At 32.7% G+C, this 21053-nt stretch overlaps 1 protein-coding gene across 2 annotated transcripts in view; it reads right to left on the minus strand.

Annotated features, from left to right (window-relative positions):
- Positions 1 to 4864: 4864 nt before the first annotated feature.
- Positions 4865 to 21053, minus strand: part of RhoGEF64C (Rho guanine nucleotide exchange factor at 64C) — a 117889-nt gene continuing 101700 nt past the window's right edge. For both annotated transcript variants that reach the window (XM_089701768.1, XM_089701769.1), the window contains 8 exons: positions 18545 to 20357; positions 16227 to 18344; positions 15871 to 16148; positions 15591 to 15797; positions 14998 to 15287; positions 12878 to 12989; positions 11471 to 11734; positions 4865 to 6737 (listed from right to left, as the gene is read on the minus strand). In XM_089701768.1, coding sequence (XP_089557894.1) covers positions 6606 to 6737; positions 11471 to 11734; positions 12878 to 12989; positions 14998 to 15287; positions 15591 to 15797; positions 15871 to 16148; positions 16227 to 18344; positions 18545 to 20357 — 5214 coding nt within the window. In that variant the 3' untranslated portion in view covers positions 4865 to 6605. The remainder of the gene's footprint in view (positions 6738 to 11470; positions 11735 to 12877; positions 12990 to 14997; positions 15288 to 15590; positions 15798 to 15870; positions 16149 to 16226; positions 18345 to 18544; positions 20358 to 21053) is intronic.

The raw sequence follows: 21053 nt of genomic DNA on the forward strand, positions 1-21053 counted from the left end.
AAAAAAATCAATCTTTTGTATACAATGGCTATCATCTATCCTTTCTGCAAAAATAGACGAAAATCTTTAGTAAATGATTGACCAAAATTTTCCAAAATAAAATCCTCAAAATCTCGGAAGAACCATAATCAACATGTTATCCCTCTTCAGGTTCTCCAGAGAAATAATACAGGCATCCACCAAAATTTTCCTTATATCCCACAACATTCCGCACATAAGCACATAGTTCCAAAGAACGCACCAAGAACCACTTACGAATAGTGACGAATGAAGCAAATTTACCACGGCTTCACGCAGCCTTTGATTGTAGCTATTCTGTCTTAGCCCGGGATATACATCACTATACGTAGGAGTATACAACGCTATATATTCCCTAGAAGGTGAGAAAACAAAAATAAACGACGAAATTAAGTAATATTTCTCAAAATAAGCCTGTGCTATGGTTAGGAACTGAAGAAAATCCTTTTTCATACAAATTATTATGGGCACAAATAATCGCATAAATACCATATTGAATTGTGCTATGTTGCACGTTTTCGGTTCTTTAATTCGGTTTCATAATTATTTATTTGTTACATTAGCACACATTAATGATGGAATTTACCGCTACGATTTACATACGTCGTAGCGTTTAGCTACGTATAAGATAAACCACATCAAATCTTTAAACCGAGTGAGGTCTGCCCTAAATAAATATTGATTTTAATGAAGCATACAAATGTTCAGGAGCAATATATTAGACCTGACGTTTAATCCCAATATTACTTATTACTTACTCACCTTTTGGAACAAAGACAAAAATCGCTAACACATCCAGTTTACATATCACATCGGTAGTAGCTCATTTTACTTTCGCCCATAGACGTCCCTAAAAAGGTTGAGATCATTTGGCGCCTTGAAAGACCTTTGACTTGCAATCGTTGGTTGAGCGTTTCCTTTGAATGAGTTCCTCATTTGCTGAGGGTTTAACTAGAGGACCCATTGTATCTTGCTACGTGATACACAATTGTACAGCTTTTGTTCCAGAAACTTCTTAGAAAGATGTGTGATAAATGGCATTATTTAACAAACAAAGCTCCGCACAATTTAACTTAAATTGAGAATAGGTATTGGAGATTCATATCTAGCAAAACCTACGTGCCTAAATGTAACTCTATGTAAACTTAAAACATCCTCACGATTAGCTACCTCTTATCGGTAATACAATTTTACCAAATCGTCTGGAAAGAACCAGCTAGGGAGGATCTTACAGCATTAAACGATTACCCGTTCCAAAGCAATTTTAAAATCAAATTCATTCAAGGATGAATATCAAACGTTAAAAGCGTTCTTAAAAATGGCAGAGCTCATAAGAATATTCAATGAAGTGACTACAGTTACAATTTAAAATTCAAGTATGCATTAACTTCCCTCAAGTAAACACATTGAGAAAAATCTAAAGCACTCGCATTTAAAGTACACTTCGTTACTTCAGGTGACATGCAGTAGGTATAGAGTTGGATTCCATGACTATTTTTGCCGTCAGTTTGCGCGTTAGATCATTTATATCTTTGTGAAGTTATGTGTGAGCAAAGGATATAAATGCAAAGTTGTATTTTGTATTCAAAAACACTGTAAACGCTTGATAGACTGTCATGAAGGATTAATGATAATCGATTTGATTATCATTAATCCTTATTCCTTCGATTTTTTTTGTGTAAATATCTTTTTCTTATTTACTATGTATCATTTTAGGCAAACACATATTGTGCTTGCTCTAGGGAATTGTATATTTCCCTGTGCGAGGTTTCCGAATATTTTTGTCTATTATGTAATTAAATTCCTACATATTGCAAACAGTGTAACAAAAATTCATCGCAATTATCATATAAGACTTTAGCAAATTGCCTTTAAAACTACAATAAGGTAGCATCAAATAATTACACTATGAAGTGAAGTAACTATCCGAATAAAATGTATAATCTCAGTACAAACGCTTCAAATAATAGTGAAGTGACTTTAAACGGGTTTAACAGCAAACTCCCGAAACTAGCATTACCAGCGATTAACAAGATAGTGGAGATATTACGGAATTATCTCTTTAATAGGATTATAGACTCGATAAACATTGTTTTTGCATCCATGAACGGTTAGGTTAGTAGCATGGTGTGTTTGCATATAAAGCACATGTGGCTATATGTGCATTATAATAACCAAAATATAGACCTTTTATGTTTATGAGAAAGAAAAAATACTAGAACTGGTTGTAAAAATTTAGCGTTTGATAAGCAAGTTCAATCTTCAATGTGTTTTATCGTAGTAAGTGAAATAATGATATCAATTCAGTTTTCCGTTGTGTAGTTCATTTATAAAGATGTAATTTATTAAATAATATCATGGTTCGGAGTTTCCCGAAAAGAAATAAGCCGCGGGCAAATGCAGCCGGTATCTTGTCTTTCTATTCCAAAAAAGGCTTCGAGGTTGAGCTGATATTAGAAATGTTCAGGACAGACAGATGTTGTTTTAATTTGATATCTTTTGGGAATATATTTTTAATACGCGTAGGTAGTAGCTACATTACATTCGAAAGTTCGACATTGTTAGAATAAGCTAGTCGTTATGATATTCTTGGTAAAATTATTAATTTGAATAAAGTTATATTTAAACTGTAATTGTTTTAGTACAATCAATTCAACAACTTTTGTTTCAGCCCACGTCTACTGAATGGGAACATAAAATAATTTTTACGACAGACATAGCTCTTTATTGGTCCGATAAAAGGTCGAGTTCGTTGCAATTTGAATTTAACTGCATCGTAAAATAAACTATTGCAGTGGACCAATGGAAAACTAACTTGCCACTGTTTTAGGTTTGAAAACGAATTTCATCCGCATAGGCGAGGCTATCAACGAAAATGATGTGAATTGCTGGTTTATTTGCTCTTAATATAGAGTTCAAATGATATGTTATAACAATTGAATTGTTGAAACTTAATTGTTATTAAATTAAAGGTGATTCTTAGTTAATTCTCTTGTTTATCTCTTTACAAAAAGATGTAGAGCAACACTTCCTATTAATTTTGCACATTTGAAATTACTAGCTTCTATCACTCAAATTAAATTGATTACAACAATATTAATATCTGTTAATATTACTATGAATCACTATGAATATGAATATCATATCACTATGAATTTTAGGTATATGTATTAATGAAACATTCCGAAAAGCTTTAACTTTTATAAAATTTACTAGAAAATATCTGAATGATCAACGTGACTTTTTTAGTTAGAGGTAGCTAAAGGAGCTCAACAAACAAAAAATAGTACGAGTACAGCAGTTTTTACGAGATTGAATGACAAATATCACTATTTTTCGATTCCGAATATCCTCTGTCCTATTCCTCTAAAACAAAGTTTTTCACTCATATCTATTAGAAGAACGTAGACTATAGGAGTGATATATACAGAATATTATATCTCTAAAATTCGAATCTCAAAGGACTTGCTAGAAATTCATATATTTTGCTTGACGAAAATACTGAATTTGTATTTAGCAAAGAATCTATGACAAAAATCGACGAATGCTTTCATAGTTTTCAGGAAATTGTTAGACATGTTAGTGCGGTATTTCAGCGATTTTATCATTTTATTTAGGATATGCTGTTTCCATTCCAAATACTGCAAAATCATTGTGTTATTAACAAAGAATTATTTATGTATATTTTCTTCTATAAAGAAATATGTTTATTCCCGCTGAACTAAGAAACAAGCAACTAATTACCTACAAGTTTACAAGACATTGTGAACAATCTCCAACTTACCTTAATAATTCGATCTGCCATTGCCGTGTTATATTTATTTACGCGCAAGTAATTACAATACAACAGTGGGCCATTGTAGAAGTTGGAAACTCGACAAAACTTAATTCTGTTGAAACTGTAGGTAAGTTGGGAACCGCATTCGAGGTTAACCATCGCTAAGTTCTGCAAGGATTATTTTCTATGTTCGTCGCTTTGATATTGAATATTTAATAATTTAATATAAGTTTTAATAATGTCTATGAAATGTTGATTGCTTTGAACATATTTCTTTCTTTTAATGTCTATCAAAATATGAAGCTCTATGTTTAAAAAATGTCTAAATTACAAATAATTTATTAACTTTAAAAATTAACCGCACCAACTCGAGTATTGTAAATACCATCATAGTTGACTAGGCATAAATGATAATAGATAATTAATGTAATGTAGGTAGGTATTAAGAAATTAGTAACAATGATCCTATGATGAACTTATGATCTTCTGATAATAAATGAATTTGAAAAGCTATTTCTGGCCAGATTTGGCGAACTTTTAACATTTTCAGAAGCAATTGTAATTAATTTTTGAAAACAATTAATTATATCACACAGACATTATAACAAACACATGTCATCAACTCGTGTAATACAAACTTATCTAATTAATAATAGCTAGAGGAGTAACTGTCAAATAAGTTTTAATTCGCTCGATCGCTTATATCTCGAGACACTCTGTTCGCGTTATTAAATTTTCATTTAATTAATTCGAATATTATCTACAATTATTCAAAAAAGGAAAATGATTTGACATTCCATTATTATTCTTATATAATTAAACTTAATAGAAGTTCCATGGCTAGTTAATAATTAGTCTGCGTATTTTTGTTGAGGATCCACATTCTATATTGAATTTTAAAAACCTTCACAACTAATTTCTTATCTAACTACTTAAATACTTATCAGTATCGGAATACAACACAAAAATATATTATTGTAGTAATACTTACGAGGTAGGTACTAATACTTACTTGGTAACTAGCGATAGGGGTAAATTGTAAACAAAACTAATAATAAAAACACACAATATTTTTAATAAATTTATTTATTTCCATTTCTCCTCAACTAATAATTAACAAAAATAACATTAAAGGCGAAAACTGATCTCTACATTAACTGCTTCTAATTACATAAAATACATACAATAAATACAATCGAATTATAATATTTTTATTTTCTTTTAAATATTAAACACCTTAAGACTAGTCAGGAAGCTATTTTCGATACCGTTACACGTTATTCAGTTATAGTTATTTAACAGTTAAAATAACAGTGTTATAGATGTAACAATAAGCTTTTTTTCATTTACTTCAGGATATCACAGCTATTTTAATTATTTACATTCATTTAGATATCGTTTAAAATATTAGGGCACAAAATTAATGAATACTAAATTTTGGTATACGCTAAATCTTAACTAGTGGCAAATAATTAAGTCATACAGTAATATAGGAAAATTATGATACATTTAAACATTATTTAGAACACAAACCATCAGACTAAAGTCAAAATTTCACTTACGTTTTATTTTCAAGTAGCTAAAATGTCTATAAATACCTACATAAATATACAAATACAAAGGAATGATTTAAAAAGCAATAAACAGTTAAAAGTACAATGAAAATAATAGGTTATTATTACAGTGAATGCAATCACTATTGGTAAGGGAATGTAAAGGCAACTACGCAAATTTGCACTTAATTATAAATGCATTTGAATTGGAAATACGTTGTTTCAAATTCAGGTGGGGTTCAAATGCAATAATGTTATTCTTGGAAACAAAAATAGCATTTAGAACTAAGGCTTTATTAGCTTAAAAGACACTCAAAAACTTAACATCACTTACATTAAGAATGTAAATAGATAAGAGTTTTTCCTTTCTTTATATAATATTATTTATAATGTCAAGTATTTCTGGTTTCATAGTTCATTCTTATTTCGCATATCCGTGGTATTGTTAGACAAAACACTATTTTCAAAAGTATTGAATAACAAACCTAGGTTCTCTTTGAACTAAACAGTTTGAAGTTTCGTGTTGTTTTATTTAATTTTAGTGAAGTCAGAAATAAAATTTAAAATAATTATCAACGAACAAAATGAGTTTTACAAATATTTAGCTGCTAGAAGTTTAAGAATTTAGAGTAAAAATTAGTATCACTTTGTCTCCTAGTGTTTTGTCTATAATAACCAGTATATCAAAGTTACACTTACAATTTCAATAATTTTAGCCCATCTACTAATTTTAAAAACAACAAAAGAATAAAAAAATATATTGAAACGGAGAAAATCGTAAGAATGTCTCACGCAGCAAGCATAAAGAAATGTAAGAACGAATTCAATCTAGCCTAGTTCGCTAAGACGGCAGTACCGTAAATCAAACCAGGCGGTTTTAATCCTGTTATGGTCTCCTTTCTTTTCTATTCTTTTATTAAATATTCTTTTATAAAAATTATTCACATAAATGCAGGTCACAATTGATTTTTTCTTTAATGTTCATCCGTATACAAAATAATAAGATATTAGTCAATTTAAACAATATTTATTTCGAAACTAAAAATCCAAAGTCACTATTGTATCAATTAATTAAGTGAATTCACACAGAGCAAGCCTTGCGAAACAATTGCTGCGCGAAGCAGCTCGGTCTATACGAACCCCTATTCGCCAAAAGTTCACATAGCATCAATTTCATACCCCAAAGAAAACAACGCATCATTTCGTACATTTATTCAACCAATCCAATAAAACAACGCATCAATTCATATATTTATTTAATTTCTCGTTAACATCGGGTTGATCATAATATTCGCTAGCGCGTTCCGTCGCTTGCGCCACGCGCCCGCGCCTTGCGCGTGGTACTGCAGCTGGCGGTACCACGTGCGTGTGCGTGTGCTTTCGTCCGCCTGGAAACGTGTGTTTAGTTATACTTATGTGTGTTATTTAAGTAGTAGTAGTTAGTATTAAGCGCGTCACACACGGTGAAGATACTATAATATTTTATGTTTTATATCTATGTCCACGAAATTTTGTGTCAGTGTTTCGGGTCATTTGTAACAGGATGGCGGTTCTACAGGGGTCTTAGTACGCAATGACAAAAAGAAAAAATAATGGTCAGAATGCTGATACCGGATATCTTAAGATACTGTAATATTTTATATTAGAGAATCTTAACATAAAATATTATAGTATCTTCACCGTGTGTGACGCGCTTTATTCTTAAGTATGTTATTTAAATAGTAGTAGTTAGTATTATACTTTTGTGTGTAATGTGTAATTAAGTATCTTATTTAACTCTTTAATACAACTAAACAGTTTTAGATACTAAAATATACAAAAATAAAAGCAAGAAGCAATTGAGTGTATTTGGTGGCCTTATCACTAAAGTAGTGACCTCTTCCAGGCAACCAGGGCAGAAGGTTTATGTATGTATATAGATATGAAGTATATGGTGAGGAACGATTAAACAATGTAATGAATGTTAGAAATACTTATAACTAAGAACGACAATGAATCTCTTATTGACGTAAATGGCAGATTTCTCAACATGGACATTCTTAAACACATGCTTAGCTTATAGACTGGGGTAGAAGCCTTTGAAAATAATGAAAAGATAAAAAAAATCGCAGTCGGATGAAACCAGGGGAATATGATAAAAATGTAAGGAAAAATAAATTACGGTCAATCCGAGTTCGGGAAGCGGGAGGGGGGAGCTTTTAAGAGAAAAAAATGGTTTCTCTCGATTTCCGACAAAACTACAAGTCCTATAGAAAAAAGTTCAATGGCAAAGTTGTAGGTAATTAAAAGTTCTACAACTTTTGTATTCACAATTTTTTCACATAACCTAAAAATTTAGGTGAAAAATTAAAAAAACCAAGTTTTTGGTCTTTTATTTCTATCTACTTCAAAATTTATTTTTTTTCTACGAAATTTGGTGGAAACTTACTTTATTATGTCCCAAATACACTGTAATTTATTTGATTGAAAATATTTATTTTTTCGCCTTATTTTGAATTAATACCAAAAAAACAACCTAATTTTCAATCGAAAAGTCACCCGTCAAAATATCAGCTTTTTTCAAAAACTTGGGGTGCCTTTTATTCATTGAAATCTCTACTTTCATATGGTGTAAAAAAAAATAAACACCACCATAGTAAATGTTCTCAGGAAATGCATACAAACAGTGTGATAATGAGCTTTTACTAAATCAGGCACACTTCTTGAACTCTATATCTTCTCTTGTATCGGCTTTTCGGTAATATTTCAAAAGAAAAATAATTATCTGTTCTAAGTTTAATATTTTACAGCATATTCAAAAGCAAAATGATGTCGATAAAAACATTTCAGGTAGTTCGAGAAGTGTGCCTGATTTAGTAAAAGCTAATTTTCAGACTGTTTGTATGCATTTCCTGAGAACATTTACTATGGTGGTGTTTATTTTTTTTACACCATATGAAAGTAGGGATTTCAATGAATAAAAGGCACCCCAAGATTTTGAAAAAAGCTGATATTTTGACGGGTGACTTTTCGATTGAAAATTAGGTTGTTTTTTTGGTATTCATTCAAAATAAGGCGAAAAAATAAATATTTTCAATCAAATAAATTACAGTGTATTTGGGACATAATAAAGTAAGTTTCCACCAAATTTCGTAGAAAAAAAATAAATTTTGAAGTAGATAGAAATAAAAGACCAAAAACTTGGTTTTTGAATTTTTCACCTAAATTTTTAGGTTATGTGAAAAAATTGTGAATACAAAAGTTGTAGAACTTTTAATTACCTACAACTTTGCCATTGAACTTTTTTCTATAGGACTTGTAGTTTTGTCGGAAATCGAGAGAAACCATTTTTTTCTCTTAAAAGCTCCCCCCTCCCGCTTCCCGAACTCGGATTGACCGTAATTTATTTTTCCTTACATTTTTATCATATTCCCCTCCTTTTCTAATGGGTTTCATCCGACTGCGATTTTTTTTTGTTTCAAAAATTATCTACTCTAGTCTATTATGTGACCGTTATGACTTTAAATATCATTTTCAGACACACAATCTCGCAATTAAAGGTTTATTTATTCATTAATTGAACAAACATACAAACACACAAGCACAAAAATGACCAGAATTTACATTAGAAATAAAAAAAAATCTCCTACATTTAGATAATCCGATAATAATTAAAGGATAAAAGCTTAATTCCCGCCCAAAACTTTTCTCAATTTCACGATAATGTAATATTATTATACATCACAGAGTAATACTATTTGAGGAAATATTTATTTTTTTATCAAAAAATACATTAAAAAACATTACTCTGAGAGAAAACTTAAATTACATGCCCGAGGCTTTAAGCCGGAGCTCACCGAATAATAATAAAATTTCATAAATCCAAGTGATATTGTGTTTGAAAAAAAAATCTAAGATCATAGATATGAAACTAGATGATTGATGCTAAATAGAATTGACACAAAAAATTTAATTTCAATCAACCTATGAGGATGTAAACAAAAATAAAATTAGTAACACATTTTAGTAGTAGTAGGAATAATATAGCCATGTTCGGTAGTTTTTGATTCTCAATAAACATTAAGTAACAAATCGTTCTCATATATTTCAATATACTAAAACTAGTCGTTTTAGTTAAAACCAGCAAAATCACAACCCATTAGCAAAATGAAGCGCTATTTCAATGCCCTGTATATCAAGCAAAGTACATAATATACCACAAAATGTTAGGAAAATCTGGGTACGTATATACTATAGAGTAAGTTATTATTTTTAGCAAAACTAACCGCCTTTAAATTGCCTGAAGTCTAAATTTAAGTGGACCAACAGGAAAGCACAAGCTTTCAAATAATAAAAAGAATCATCAAAATTTTAAAACATTACGTAAATCCAACCAAAATCCAATTTAAATACACTCTATATCAATCAGATTTCATTGTTACTAGTGTTTATGGGCGGTGGTGACCACTGCCCATCAGGTGGCCCCTTTGCTCACTCTGGCATAAAAAATCAATGTACATAATATAGCACATAATATTTGGAAGGTATACGTAGGTAGAGACTATAGAGTATGAAACAGGGTAAATGCAACGCAGGGCGATAACAAAAATACGAACGCAAAACAAATGCATTCCTCCGTACAGAGCGCAATGGCTCGTGCTAAATGTATGGCGTTTGCTTTCGCTGAGGCAGCGTTGGAACCGACTTATGGGTTTTGAGCTCCAATTTACACTGGATATTGGAGCTTTTGAGATTGACGTATGGGCTCTGTTCACTTTGTCAACGGTGGGTTTAATAATATTAATAACTCAGGCCCCGGAACCACAGACACAATAGAAAATCTATTGTGTCGTGGACCGATCGGGCCGTTCGGGGCTCAATGGGTTAATGGAATAATGCGAAAACTATACTGATAGAAGGGATACTTTATTTGTAATTTTTCCTGTTCGGTATTGTGTACCGTTGAAACGATTTTTTAAATATTTTTTTGGGAAATACTTATTTGAAAATTCATTCAGAAAGCAAAGGCTACTTCTTTTTGAACCCAGAATAAATATGGATAGTTTAGAGTGAATGGCATACTAGTTACAAAAAATGAAGGGAGTATAGAATTTAACAGAAAAACATGACTTTTGTGAAATTCTTGATTTTATGAACATTGAAAACGTCATAAATTGTTTGATTATTATACTCCTCATTCGAAGTTGGAGGCAAAGCCTATTTAATTATTTAATAGTTAATGTAACTTTCAGCAATGCGTCTATATTATATCCGAAATAAAGAAAACCCATTTATCCATTGTAGCATGTTATACAAGCCCTGTAAATACAGAGGCGTTATAACGTAGGTATCTAATTATACACACCTAGTCTTTTCGTTACCAATAAATATCGAGAAATATCGTTAACGTTTACTGTGAAACACAACCCACGCGTGGACCAATTATTGTTTCTATCGATTTTATTCCACATAGGTACTTGCAACAACAAAGCTTCATAAAAAATTTAAAAAAATCAGTCGCAATGAACAATCAAGAAGAAAAGTGTATATCGTGTGAGATTTTGTTAAATTGGATTATATCAGGATTTTTTTTAATTGTCCACCACCGGCTATAAATACTAAAAGACACGTAGTATCAAAAGTATAATGTTTAAGATTCCTAACAAACATTCACTCAACAACATTCACTTTTTTTTCTATTCTTTATAAATTTATCTATACATATAATAAATCTGTAGAAGGGTCAATTTTGTACATTGAAAATATTGAAAAAATAAATAGTAGATAGGGGGTGTTACTGGATCGATACCGAACCCAAATATGTGATAAAAAAATTTTTGTCTGTCTGTCTGTATATGAAGGCATCACGTGAAAACTAACGGTTCGATTTCGATGAAACTTGGTATAATTATACCTTATTATCCTGGGCATAAAATAGGATACTTTTTTTCCCGGAAAAATACGTAGAGAAAAAATAAATCTTAATTTTTCCGCGCGGACGGAGTCGCGGGCGGAAGCTAGCATTTGAATGCCATAAAACCAAATATAACAAATTCAACATTCACTCATACACACAAAAAATCGAATTCTACTGATACCTTAAATAAATACCCTAATACACTAATTCCACATTACCACATACCTTAAATATATAAGAATCCTTGGTAGTAATCTCGTGCACTTCAAAGAAGTGTTCCGGTTCATGGTCCGCGGCGACCACACATCTATCCAAGAACAATGGCTCCCGTTGCAGCGTGTACCTTCCCGCCTTCTCGCGGACCAATAGCAGCGCGGCTTCCCGCACGCCGCTGCGAGCGAATAACGCTTCGCCTTCGCGTTCGCGCGCTTCGCGGTCGCGGGCTTCCCGAGTTTCGCGTATTTCGTTCGTTTTGTGTGTGTTCGTTGGCTGTAATGTGTGGATTGTGGCGTAAATGTGGGGGAAATTATAATTTAATTACAGATAAGATAGACAGGAATTGACCATAAAGGTTTTTTTAAACTTTTAAATTTTACTACTTTAAATCAATTGATAATTTTTTTTTAATGTTTAAAGTATGTTCAATGTTCAAGTTAGTGGTAAAATTTATTCTAAGGCATGCATTGAAAAAATTGTAATAATCGATCTAAATCTAAGGTTAGGCCCATAGAAATCTAAATAACAAGACACATAGAAGTGCTATAATGTCATAATTCGTATGAAAACCGCTGTCGCCAAAATCAACACATTCAAACTATGCCTTTTATTGGACAGCTTGATTTTAGTGAAAACTAACTTAACTATTAAATTAAGCTTTTGAATATGTATCCTAACGCACGAATTTACGGTTTATTTTAGAATAACATCCCTAAGTATATGAGACTTTTTGCTCCAATACGAACAAACGTGATAATAAGAATGGTCGACTGTGTCATTCATTGTTATTTCGATTACTATGGTGACACTCGTAATACTTGTAAATATTCTATAATTTTAAGGAAAAACGGTATTATTTCTAAAATAAAATATTTTCCGATGAAATATTATTCCTTTATAAGTATAATTACAACTTGTGGAAGAATTTCCGCAATGGGAATTGCTGAAACACACCATGTATACACTCATACGTCTCCAGAGCAACTGAACAGTGACGAATGCACTGGTGATGTGAAAATCACCTGAGTGGCGACAAGGTCACGCACGCTTACGACTTCTAGTGTCTTGTTATTTAGATTTCTATGGTTAGGCCTATGCTGGTCAAACCTGTTACTAAAACTAAGAAGGAACTGATTTCATTAGCAAGGTAAGCTTTAATGATATGAGGGGTTTAATGAAAGATCATACTAGAACTTGTAACATTATATACGGACAAAGCTCAATTGCTACTCTCGATTTTAAATGTATTCTTTACCAACTTTGTGTAATATAATTTAATACTTTTCGTACTTCTACTTTTTCTACAATTCAAGCTGCTTTTATTACAAAGTTTTTATCGAAGTAAGTACATTAAGAGTGGAAATTATTAACAAAATATGCATTGAAATGAGAAATAGTTGAAAAAAAAATCCTTACCTTTCCATTAGTTACCAAAAGAGCATTAATCGGCATCAGCTTGATGGTTCGGCCCTTACGCCAGTTGTTGTCGTTCGGTTGTGTGAACAGCAGCTTGCCTTCCATGGCGAACCTTTCAATTATTAAATTATTATTATTACTATGTACTAAAATATAATTGGATTTTTCGGATAGTATATCTTGAGTATTTATTTGGCTCTTGTTAAACATTGATTTGGTGGGAATTCTTTTATTTATATTATGACTTAATAAAGTATCTTAATTTTTCCAATTTGTTTTGGGACACTTTGGTTTATGTGTACTTTAAGTGGGATATATTATAACCATGGTGTGTATGAAACAATATTGAAATTGATCGCTGATTATTCTAATGACACAAATATTAAACACGCTAAATCGATCTCAAAAACAACGAACATTTCAAAAATGTCGATCCAGTGATTCTCATATCAGAGAAAAACCATATTCACAAAGTCCCATTTAAAATATTACAACTCGAATAAAAGAGTATCAATGTTACCAAAAACGTTTCAAAGAACGTTCAAGTAAAAAGCCGTTCCCGGAATTCGTGAGTCAAAATTATTTCCTCATTACAGGTGTAATTGCTTTATTTGTGTAGCTTTAAAGCAATAAAGAGTCCCCGAGAATTGCATTCTCCGTTGTTAGAGCCAGTAAAGCACCGATTAACAGATGTATGGGATAAGTGACGGACGAACATCATTAGTGATTCTCTTATTATGATCTGTTACATTGTATCATATCAAATTCTGCGTAAATGTACATTTTCATTCCTTGAAGTTTTTGCTTGATATTATCTTCTGTTCGCCTTGATTTTATATAAGAACTTATTAACCCAGCCCATTATCTTTTAATGTTAGTTTTAAAGTTGTTGTAAATTTTAGAAGGTCGCGACACTTTGAAAAGACTTTTAGTTAAGTCTAAGAGAGGCTTGTGAATACAAATGGAATAGCATGGCTTAATCTTTTGCGATTATATCATCGCTTATACCTTGAAGGCCTGTCTCCAGCAATGATCGCTGTAATGGAGCAATTTGTCCCATCTTCCAATAGGTAATATAGTGGCCTACAATTTGGCAAATGTGACCAACCATTTCATATTATTTGCGTTCACAGAAACATTAAATCAAACGATAGAATTATATAATTACACGATAAAATTGTTCAAACAAATACGAAGTAATTAAGAGTCTAGACATAAATTTATTGTAGATAATTAACCGTTAAGTTGTTATTGTATTGGAACGTTGAATAATTCGCAAAATAACAAGAATAATATGTTTTCGTCTTTCGATGTAATGTAATAATAGAACATTTATATCACGTATCTTGTAAACACTCTAAAAATGTATACTCATTAATTTAACATACAATATTTATTTTTTCAGTTCAATAAAATATATTTATAAGGCTTCCTAAAAATATCAATTACCTCAAACAGATTCATTTTGTCCTCTTACCTTATACGAATTCATAAGATGTTAAGTATTTCCTTAGAAATCCATTAACCTTCCTCTTTACGATCGAAATTAGCTCTTAAATGAAATCATGCCGAAAATATTGAGGTTTTCAAGGAATATTTTTTTAATTATTCGGTAAGGGGATATTTGATAATATTAAATTTAGGGTCATATGTTATTTTTTAATGATTTTAATACAAATGAGGCAGAATAGCATAAAGAGTTTCTGCTTACTTGTATAAAATTCTACAGTACACACCTATTCTTACCGTTACCTACATCTCTTCTAACAAATATATTTTCAGTAGAGAACAATCACCATCCAGCATTTCAATAAACCTCACCTAGCATTTTTTTTTATTGTCGATAGGGAAGCGCTTGACCACAATCTCGCCTGATGTTAAGCTGAGATGTGGTCTAAGATGGAACGCGCTTCCCTAGAAGGTACCTGTTCACTCTACGCTTGAAGACCCTCATATTATACTCGTCGGGGAACACAGACTCAGGAAGCATGTTCCAGTCCCTCGCGGTTCGGATAAAAAACGTGGAATCGAACCGCTTAGTCCGGGTACATATGGAACGTCCACCACATGGCATCATCATAACTCCAGTCCATCAAACTTACATCTCCACTAAACCTTACCTGGCATCATCGTGATTCCAGTCCAGCACATCCACGGCCATTTTCCTGAGCCGTATATCAGCTACATGTAAATCATGTGCAGTACGTCTTGCAGCTGCTAGTCGTCGCCACAGCGGCACGTCCCGCGCAGCCGCTGCAGCCGCTGCGGCCGCTGCATTAATCTCCTCTAGTCTAGACTCCACGCAGCGCTGAGCGCTTTTTACATCTTCGCGTTCGCTAGCGCAAGACGCGGTCGCACGGTATAGGCGCGAGAGAAGGAGCGGATATTTTGTCACGCGTTGAACCGGTACCTGGTGGACGAAATTTTAAATAACAAGCGCACACAAAGAAGTACATATTATTATGAATACAAAAATACTTTATACAAAGAGATTCCGTTGACGTATTACATTAATATGGCGATGTAGAATTTGCAATTACATTAATAACAATGGATGTAATGAATGACCATTGGCTTACAATAAAAAACTATTACAACCAACAACAATTCACAATCACATTCATAAAATTAAACGGTAATGGCAAAATAAAAAATGGAACATTAGAAAGATTGTCTATTATATACTAAATAATAAAAGAATATATAAACTCACCATGAGGAAAGAATTGAGATTCATCCTCCTCAACACCGCGTTTTCCATTTGCGAGACGCGCAAGAATATCCTCAGGAGTTCCTTCTCCTTCTCGAGGCCGGCCAGCAGCAGCGCGGCGCCGGCTTGCTTCACACAATACGATTGGAACGCCGTCAGCATTCCCGAACATTCTAGAAGGATCTTACCAACATTCACCGTCAATAGATCCTGTAAACAATACGAACACATTAAAAACACAAGTTACATCACTTAATTAAAGTTTGAAATTAAAATATTTTACCTCATCCCCTTGTTCCACTGCTATTTCAAGGGCATCTCTTAATTTCTCAGACAAAACTTGATTGTTATCTATGAGTTCTTCCACGTTTAGGAATATAGCGCTCAATTGTTCTTGAGTAAGTAGACCAGCTACGAGCATAGGCTTGTAAAATTCTTCTAAGATAATTTGAAGATCACGGCCATATTTTTCCTCGGTTTCGACAATTTCCGTTATTATTTCTTTCCTCTCGGCCCTTTTCTTAGCACATTTTCTGCACACCAATGGAGCGTATATAGAACCTGTAACAAAATATTTCATTCAAATGTATAATTTATGTTATGTAGTCTATTAATTCAACGAAATTTGAATGATATTACCTTGCTCTGTAATTTGAGTTTCAACTGCAGTATCACAATCTTCACATAAGTGTATTGGCGTGTCTTTATCGCTTACAGAATTTCGTGGCGATGTTTTTCCCTGGAGTCTACTTCTTGAAGACTTACTGGTCTCTGAGCCTACGCCTGAATCATTCCTTTCTATTTCAGCCGACGGTTTCTTGCATACCAATGTTTTTTCTACAATTTCATTATGTATAATTAGTGAATTATCTTCACTTGAATCCGACGCATTTGATATTTGACTTGTATTTCTTTCAACTCCTTTCAATGATTTAATTTCATTTGACCCATTTTCTTTATCCTTTTGCGATATCGGTAGTGATTCTGGCGTATTGTCATAATTTGTTATATAGGTTTCTTCATCATCGATACCTCTTTCTTTAGCATCTACTAAATACGATAAAATATCATATTTAGATGCACCTTCAAATATAGAGCGCGAACCACTACGTTTTTCATCATCTAAAATCATAAGTGAATTAGGCGGAGGATTGACTGGCAGAGGTGGTGGCATATCGCCGATTTCTTCATAAATTGGGTCGCTATTTAAGCGTATAGACTCATAATGATGGTCATCATCAGTGTTATTTGCAGTTTCAATATCACAAATCGCAGCGTCTACCAACATTTGATAAAATTTCGATCTAGTCGAATTTGTATCGTCTTCTGTTGATAGTTCACTCGCAGACGCATTATAACAATCGGACATCGGTTCCAAGTCTGAGAAAACTCCAGCTACACCGCTTTCATACTCCATACTTTCATAGGGAGCAGAGCAGATATTATGATCGTTCTGTGTGTAAGCAGGCGTAGTAACGTCACTAAGATTAACAACGTCATCGTTTTTCTTTTCGGGACCTTGGCAACTTTTACTTCCGTTTTTATTTATTTCTTCTTTCATAGTTATAAGTGAACTTTCTATAAGTTTCTCAATAGTTACCTTACTACTATCGGTACCTTCCTGATTTTTTGTTTCTTGCAATTTTATCAAAGAATTTTCAATCAATTTTTTTACTAAATCTGAGTCCAGGCCATCTGCTAAATGAGCAAAGAAGGGATCATCAAAAAGTTTTGCAACCAAATTTCCACCATCTGAACTCTTCTTCTGAATGCTCTCATTATTATCTTGATTATCTGTAGGCAAGCATTGAGCACCTTCATCTTTTTTGCCACAAACGTGTGGAATTAAATTGCGTTTTACAGCTTCCACTGGATCATTTAAAATAGATGATATGCTAGCATTAGACAGGTTTGACGCACTACTATTATTAAAGTAATCTTCGTACGTATTGACTTCTTCGTTTTTATTATGATCCCCAGGGAACATGGCCCCAATATAAACTTGGCTTTTCGATTTTTTTACTTTTTTATCCGACGAACCCACACTTATAGTGACAGTAGTACCAGTTTGATATGAATTACAAGAGTTGTTATAGTCATCATTCACTACAACTGAAGACAAATAAATTGGTGTATTATTACTAACATTCATGGTAGAATAACATTCATCACCATTTATTTGTATTGATGTTTTTCTTGGCTCGTTTTCGATAAGTTTGAGAACTTTAGTTGATTCTTTTAATAATTCCTTAGTGTCATCATTGTCATATTGTTTTACTCTTAATATTGTACGCTGTTCATTTTCATTCGTATCTGACCATTCGTCACTTGTAGAGCTTGATGAATTGTTCCGAACAAAACGAGTTTTTACGTAATTTTGTCTTTTTGACCTTGATTTTAATCTTGGCGGTGGTTCCGGTAGCTCAGATATGCCATTTCGTAAATTTTTCAATACATTACTAGTAATTTCACTGCTGTCACTGAGGTTACCCATATCAGTTTCATTTTGGAGTCTTATAGCATATTGCGTGTCATTGCCAGAAGATACTATTTTTGCATTATTTGTTGGTTTTTGATGTTCGTTTTCATTTTCAGTTAAAGATTCTAAAAATACTTGGCTTGTGTGACCATGCTTAGGCTTTGATCTCAATGCCATAGTATCTAAAAACTTCGGTGGTGTAATGGTTATTGTTGATGTCAGTCTTTCTGATTCTGAACGTCGTAGTGATGGTATTCTTGGTTGCGGTACATTGTTATCTGTAAAGAAACATTCCAAATGTAAATATTATAGATACGAGTAGATAGATTTTATTTAAATATTATTAAAGCAATTTAAAGATTATACTTAATGCATTAAATTATTGTTTAATATTCATAAAAAACCATTAATGAACATATTTTATCATAATAAATTAAAAAAATATTGAATGTGAAAAATATAATATTAAGTATATTACCTTCGACTTTATTTTGCTCAGTTGGCTTAGTTTCTTCTTTTTCAGGAATCGTTGGTGGATTTTCATCACAAGATTGAAGTTGATATGACACTTGAGGGATGATATCTTGTTTATTTTGATTTTCAGACTCTTTCATCTCATCAGAGGTCTCTGACACAATTTCGAACAAGCTATTGTTTATCGTATTATTTTCAGCAATTTCTTCTTCTTTTGTTTCTACTGTGGGTATACCAGATTCCTCGTTTGTAATGTTATCGTGGAGATTTAATTCAGCAGTAAATATAACTTTGGTTTCCTCTTTCTCGACAAGAAATTGAACCCTTTTTCTGTGCAAAATATTTTGAGATGAAACTGTACTTTTATCTTTTGGTTTAGGAAGATAAAATTGGGAATGGTTAACATTTTTATTTTCAAATGAATCATCAGATTTCTCTGTTTTAACATTTGAATCATTCTTAGGTTTTTTCAATATTGATTTTATGGCATCTGTTTTTTGATTTTTGTTTTTTGAATTACGCGCATTTTCATATGAAGGTTTTTTATAAGTTCTCTCTGGTATACGTTGGTTATCACTTTCACTATCTTCATCAATTTTTGTATTTCTGAGTTTTCTGGGAGGACGTTTAGGTGAAACACTCTTTTGTTTTGTACGATTTGAGGTGGTGTTTAATATTTTCTTACTACTAGATTTACTTAACGTTCCTAACTTACTATTTTCGTTTTTAATGTTCGGTAAACATAATGCCGAAGCCATATCTGCCGATTTAAAATCATAGTTTTTGAGATCAAAATTCACAGGATCATAAACAGTTAATTCATCCACTATATTTGTTTTAGATTCATTTGATACGCGTATTCTTTGTCCACTTATATTTTTAACATTTGAATCCAATTTAACTTTAGTGAGGCGATTAATACTGTTCTTATGATCTTGATAAGGTTCACTAAAATCGTCGTCGAATTCAACCTCTAAATTTGACTTCGATCCAGAAGACTTCATTAAATCATAAGGGTTAATATCGCAAGAAAGAATCGACTTTTTTGTATCCACCACATTATTTTCCTCTTCGTCAATCCACAATTCATTCACGCGACTTACTGACTTACTTCTGTTTTTATTGAGGCTTTCAGGAGTTTGTTTCTTGCTCTTCACTCTACAAGGACTTATACTTTTAGCCCGAGATCGTGATGTCGAAAATTGACTGCCTATTCGAGTTTCATGTGGTGGTGCGAGCCGACTCCGACGCATAAGATCGTATGGATCAGGTTCTCCATTGGGTTTTAGTATGCTAGGTCTCGATTTAGTACTCTGTACCCGAACGGTGCCACCTCTCAATAATCCAGGATCACGACTTACTTGTGGACCTCTGACCGTTCCACCAACAAGTAAACGCGGGCTGTCAGTTATAGTTAAAGGCAAGCGAGATCCTTTGCATTTCTTACATATACTGACTTTGGTTGAGCTGGTTTTCTTTGTACCGTTAAGATATTCGGGACAGGAACATAGTATAACTGCATAATTATGTGGAGTTGGTTTTTGTGGAGTACTAATTAAGACAGGGCCTGGCGCCTCGGGATATGAGGTAAAAACGCTTGGCCGTAAAGGTGGTGTTTGGGTCCTTACGGACCCATACAACCACGTCTCTGCATATTTCATTGATTTAGATAAAGCTGATCCGCCCGGCCCATTTAGAGTTCCATATAACAGTGGGCTTTCTGGTGACTTTTCTGATGATTTGCTGCTCCCTGATGTATTTAGTTTTAGCTTGGATGACCATTTCTTCGGACGTGTATTTTCTGGAGTGTCATATACCTGAAATGATTAAAATAAATTTATTAGTTTTATTTTATTTATTATTTACACCACAATTTATATAAAATTTAGATATTTTAACAACGGATATAAACAACTTTTACTTTAACTCTTTTAATCTCCTCTAATCGCTAATGATGTTGCAGGAAAAACAAACACAACTTTGAAACGCTGCGCAATTCCCAAAATTGAGTTACACATTGAAATGACGCTCCCATTGGAAAAGCCAACTAACTCTTAACTAACGATTCGTAGCCAAAGTAGCCTAATGAAAGTGACCGTACAGTATTGTCCTCCGGGATGCAGCTAGACAAAGCACGTGCCGAACAATCCGGGTTTCGTGATTGGAATCGTACAATTCCTGCCGGGATTTGAGTCCCGGTTCTGAATCGAATCCCGGGATTTTGATACGCAACTTCGGAAAGTACTGAGACTATTAAGCTGCTTGTGCCATGTGAACAAGGGCTAATCATTGAAATTTTGGCGTTACAATCGAACAGATGATCATAGTTATTATTACGTGACCGTCAACAGTAAAAATTATTTGTAGGAAATTTATTAATAAGATAAATTAAGAAATAATTTAAAAAAATATTTTCTGAGCTGAAATGCTTTGTGGTAAACGCTATTTATCTCAAAAAATATAACTACTAGAATATAAATGTACCTAACAATTACAAGGGTAAAGCTATTTCT

Source organism: Colias philodice, chromosome 12 (assembly GCF_061535455.1).
Source record: "Colias philodice isolate Cphi_HAF_F1 chromosome 12, ilColPhil1 Martin Lab GWU primary, whole genome shotgun sequence".
NCBI lineage: Eukaryota > Metazoa > Arthropoda > Insecta > Lepidoptera > Pieridae > Colias > Colias philodice.